This window comes from Solanum tuberosum, unplaced genomic scaffold, assembly GCF_000226075.1.
Source record: "Solanum tuberosum cultivar DM 1-3 516 R44 unplaced genomic scaffold, SolTub_3.0 scf00029, whole genome shotgun sequence".
Taxonomy (NCBI): domain Eukaryota; kingdom Viridiplantae; phylum Streptophyta; class Magnoliopsida; order Solanales; family Solanaceae; genus Solanum; species Solanum tuberosum.
Window position 1 is genome coordinate 2,779,453 of NW_006238955.1, and position 5,830 is coordinate 2,785,282.

Below are 5,830 nucleotides of genomic sequence, written 5' to 3' on the forward strand. Positions count from 1 at the left end.
AAACCTAGATCTTACCGCTGGACAGTGATCAAAATCAGAGAAAATTGGGTAGGATTGGATTGATGGAGCAACCCTACTGGAAAAAAAAAATCGCCGAAAATAAGCACGTGGATCTGACGTGCTCGCAGGAGAAGTACTTTTGGCGGTGCATGAGTGCCTACGTGTCGCCTATTTTCAACAAATCTGAAAGGTATTCTGGACCCAGTGGTGGTGTTGGAATTTGCACAACACTACCAAAAAATAATTTAATGCAGACAGCTGTGTTGCCACCTGAAAAAATGTGCAGTGACTGATTCTCTTTCATGGAAATTTGCACAACAATTAATTTCCCACTAATACTCTGATACTATGTAGGAAATATAGGAGAAAATATTACGTATTGAATTGTGTATCTACATTATTTACACTGAGCCTTATTTATAGACACTACCTGACAATCTTTCTCCAAGTAGGATACTACTTACAAATCATATTCCTTTTCCTATTCTAACAACCTATTATGTTGACAGATACTTGAAACAAGTAAAACTCACATTATTGAAAAGGAAAGGGAAATATGAATAAAGCAATCTGATGTAGCTCTAGAGGCAAAGTACTTACATCAGCCCCGACTCTCTCACGAACAACAGCTGATACAGCAGGAGTGGACAAAAGTCCATTTTGGCCAATCCAAACACGTCTTACTCCATTTGCTGCTGCCATTTTTGTAATGATCTGCAATGAAACAGACCAAAGATGTTATACTCTGAATTATATCCTTCAATTAAGACATAAACATTAAGCAAGTTAGGCATCGGGACTCAATAAAAACATGAAAAAGAAACTTTGCATTTCAGAATGTCCCTTATGCATTTGAGAGAACATTTTTATATTATTGATTGTGTTCAGGCAAACAAATAATGCAAAATAAAGAATTTCATAGGAAAAACTTGATTAATAGTACCTGGATAGCATCCTTCGAATAGTATCGGCCATCACCAGAAACCACAAGTGTAGCACCTGCACAATAAAAGTGTGATTAGAAGAAGGGACAAGACAACAAAATCATTCACTGACCCCCAAAAAGGGGGATATATCTATGCGGCTGATCTATGTAGAAGGGTGGGGTTTCCATGCTACCAGACGCCTGGGTTGGAACTTTGTGTATATATGTATTATAGAAATATAATAAATACTAATTGTGCCACCCAGAGTAATAGTTGAACATATGATGCCAGTGATGAAGAGTCAAATTTCACTGTCAAAGGACGCGATTTCGAATCCCATTTGGTGCACTTTTTCTTTAAGATTTCTGTAGAACTTTTTAACGTGATCTTTGTTGACCTTTTGTCTATTCTTAACTTTTGCTCACTTTCTTTTCTTCCCTTGTATTATTTTTTTTTGATAACCGGGAAATCTGTTTGTGACCCACCCTTTGGACCAATCACAGCCTTCTTCCCTTGTTATCAGCATAAAATATAAGTAGTTCCCTTTTTCGAAGTTGTATGTTTTGCAGTAAGTTATAATTATTTCATTCTTTCGTTTGACCAATTTTTCAATATAAATCAAGACAAATAACCCGAAATGAAGCACAAAATTGATCAAACCAGCTAAATTTTTACTTTTATTTGGACTGTATAAATAGCAACACCGTTACGTTCAAAGCAATGTGGCACCAAAACCTCCAAATCCCAGATTCCCCTCTGCTTCCAATACATGCAAGAAATGTAGAGGAATACAGCTAGACAATGAAAACATAAACTTCCTCACCTTCAACTCTGTCAGCTCCAAGTGCATTGAATGTTGCCTGAACAAAATTTTGCAAGTAATGAGGTTGTATGAACACCTTCACCTGAAACAGCCCAACCACTTCATGTTAGACTCAACAATCAAAAGCCATTAAGATAACAGCGCATAAACAAGCCAAGACTCACTATATGGACAATATATCATGCAGAACTACTGATGTCCAAAAGTTCAGGTTTATTAATGAGTCAGTCAGTCAGCTAACTACAATTTAAACTACCAATCTTACAAATATTCAAACAAAATGCAGAAAGAGCTGCAAAGAAGATGAACATAACAGATATTAATCTATTGTTCCAGCTTCTCCAGAAGAACCACATGAATGTTTGAGGCTTTCATCCTTACAGGAATGTGAAGGAAAACAAATTAGTAACAAGTGAATTGGCTAAAAACAGTAGAGTTTAAGAACATCACTGTAACTTTTGGTGGGTCTGTAATTGTGCGTCTATGTGTGCTTTCTCTTTTTAACCACCCACTCCCTCTTAGTATAACTCAAACTAGTCTGATATAGCTAAACATTAAGCTAACACCTCTTGTAAGGAACTATGTTTTGTTGACATAGTTAACACTCTTTTTGCTGGGACGTGAATACTCCCTCCAACCCAATTTGATCAGTGTTTTTAGCTTAGAAAAAATTTAATTTGACTAATTCACAGATATATTGAAGGAGATTTTATTTTTTTCCAAAAATAGGATTTTATGTTAGAAATTACCACATAAAGTACTACATAAATTGCATTTTTTCATCACAACAACTGATTCCGATATCTAATCTATGTCAGCAAGTTTAGATTCTAGGCCTTCCCAAGAATAAATAATACTTAAGAAAAGAAAAAGCTGATTGAGGACTGGAGAAAGCCATCATAAACTAATCAACTGCTCTTTGTCCTTAAGCATAGTTCATAGTGTTACTGGCAAGTAAGAATCTTACTTGATCTAATTTAAATAGCTTAGTTTATGTCCAAAGAAGCATGCATGAGGGAAAGACAATATTTTATTTTATTTTGATGACGAGAAATCCGTAGCCGCTACCATTTGGGTGCGCACAGGGTAAAACCCCCGCTCCTATGCAATAGCTCGCAAACCACATAGGAGAGGTAACCCGCACTAGGCAAGCCTGGTGCGACGAGCTCGACCCAGAAGGCAAACCCCTTGCTTTCGCTGGCAAGAGGTTTCGAACTTGAGACCTCCAACATGGAAGTCCCAAGCCCAAACCACTGGCCACCCGGAAGGGTAGGAAAGACAATATGATCAAGTAATTTCTAAAAGACACTTGTCACACCATTTGATATTTTCATTTCAATTAATACAAGATCTCATTAGATTACAATTTATTCCTTAGATCTATACGTGCTGATTACAATTTGTATACCTTGATAAGTACTTTAACGAAAAGATAATAAGTGCAAGCAAATCCAATGAAAATTGGATTGAACTCGAGCAACAAAAAAAAGCATCTGGAAATTTCACTGAATCGGTGGAACGTGAAGGAAATAAAACCGTGCTTCCACATAGATCAATTAGAAAATGTATCAAAGTTGATGAAAACATTTAAATTTTAATTTCGAACGAAGTGTTAGTTTGAATTTGCTTTCAGATTTACCTTCTTACGTAGACCGGAAGTACCAGGCTTCTGTCCTTCAAATGGCGTAGTTTCGACGCGAGAAACCTTGAAATTCGCCATTTTCTTCACTGGAAAACAGAATCAACAACACACAAAATTAGCAGAAAACACAAAACGGAGAGATTCACACACATACAAGCACAAACAATTACATCTACATTGGATAAACGTACACCGTTAGAGAAAGATAGAGAGAGTTTCTTACATCTGAAGATTTGGAAAGATGAGTGAGTGATGGATGTGTGTGGAGTTTCGAAGAGAGCGATTCACTATTATAGGCGTCTATTATTATTTATATAGTACTTATATTTAGTTAATTTCCTAGATGTCGCACAAGTTCTGAAAATTACTTTCAAATACCAATTTTATTTTATTCAAAACAAAAATATATCTTAAGTATCAACATTTTGCTTTTAAAATATTAAATGAGTGTTTAACCACGTTTCATTATTTTATTTTATTTTTTCATCAAAAGATGATCTCATATCACAAAAAGAAAAGGGAAATAGTACAACGACTTCCAACAATTCTCGTGAACTTTTGAATAATTTATTATTTTGAATTATGAACAACGTCTCGACAATTTACTTAACATGGATTAGAGGGAATAGTATAATTAAATAATGTAAGTTAACATTATGAAATGATGTATATATTATGGTTCTGTTTAAACTTCAACTAAACTTTTTAGATTGTTGTATTTTTTGAATATATAATTATTCAAAATTGTTGGCATTATAGTAAGTGTTAAAAAGTTGCTCTTCATTGTAGAAAAAAAAAAAAATATATATATATATATATAATTTAAGTATGGTAAATAATTCTTACGCATAAAAATTTCTTCTTAATAAACTAATGTATTTTTAAAAATAATAATAAAATTATATATTTAATTAAATGAGTTGAATAAGTTTATTATTTAAGAAAAATGAGGTTTCATACTGTGACATGTCAACTAGAAGAGAAGGGGCTTTTAGATTTTTTATTTTATTCAGACACTATAAAAGTAATTAAAAATTATTTTGACTTAAAAACACTTAAAATAAGTCAAATTAAATAGAATCTGAATATCTTTTATATTATACATATAATTTTTCATTTTTTAATCTAGATGTATTTATAAATTTTTATATGGTTTATTTACATGCAAAATAATCATTTTATGATTTATTTATTTTTACAAAATCTAATGATATTTGTTACGATTGTTATTTTAATATTGCATACATTGAGCATATATGTATGTATGTTCAGGCATGCGTGTATATATAATTATTATTCACTTATCCCTTTTTTGTTATTGTCTATATAGATAAATGAATTTTGATTGTCATTAAAAAGATATTTTTAAATTGTAATTTAAAATTTAATATTTAAATATATAATCTTTTAGAATTTGCTACTATAAATTATACCTCTACTTTTAAATTATTTTTGAACTACCAGAATTGAAATACTTGAAGTGTTGTGAAAGACTTGAATGAAAATAAATTAGAATGTATCAAATTGTTAGCATGTACAATCATCAAATCAGAGACCAAAGCAGTATGTTTTTTTTAAAAAAAAAAAATGTTATCGCTCTTTGTTATTTTCAATCGCTTAAAGAAATATTACTATAAATTTGATTATTATTAATTATAATATTTTCATATTCTGTTAATTTATTTCATTATAAAACAATATTTGCTTAAATACATGCTAAGTATTTCTCACTTTTCTTATTCTTATCAAAAATAAAATTTATATTTTCTTAAAGAATTTTGTTTCCTGAGTTAAATGAAAAATAACATATTTTAAATAAATAATAAAAATATAAAAGTTGAAAATATGTATGGGTAAAATAGATATTTAGAAAATTCAATTAGGAAAAAAAGGGGAGAACGTCTTTCAAAGTTGAGGAGGGGGTGTGGTTTTTAATGTAAAGTTTGGGTGTGTAAATAATTTTTACCAATAAAAAGCAGAGAAAGAATAGTGTTATAAAATAATATATTGTGGATGTCCATTACACCAAAAAGTTACTTCATTACTTTCCTCCATTATGAAGATAATCATAATCTCCATAACCTCCACCTTTATAACCATTATTCTTGTAATTTTTTATTTCCATAACCTCCCCCATTATATTCATGTTAATGTCATGTTTATGACTAACCTTTTGTATGCCTCTATGTTACACTATAAATAGAGGCATTAGGTTCATATTGTATACACTTGAAGATTTGGTGAACACTTGAAAGAAAGAAAATTATCTTATATTGTTCCTCTTGTCTTATATTCTTCTTGTCCTCATCTTTATATTGTTCTTTTGGTCTTAACTTTTACAGCACGATTGTTCTACAATTGAAGGATTGAAGCAAAGTAAATATAAAGAAGGTAAAAATATTTGTGTTTATTTTTCTCTCAGGAACAAGGTAAACTACC

General features: G+C 31.3%; 1 protein-coding gene across 1 annotated transcript in view; it reads right to left on the reverse strand.

The window, feature by feature from the left end:
• Positions 1-3,469, reverse strand: part of LOC102579912 (phosphoglucomutase, cytoplasmic-like) — a gene marked incomplete at its 3' end in the record, with an annotated part of 21,094 nt that extends 17,625 nt beyond the window's left edge. The window contains 4 exon segments of the mRNA NM_001288404.1: positions 601-714; positions 944-999; positions 1,750-1,831; positions 3,389-3,469. Of these exon segments, the coding sequence (NP_001275333.1) occupies positions 601-714; positions 944-999; positions 1,750-1,831; positions 3,389-3,469 (333 nt within the window).
• Between the last annotated feature and the right edge of the window lie 2,361 nt (positions 3,470-5,830).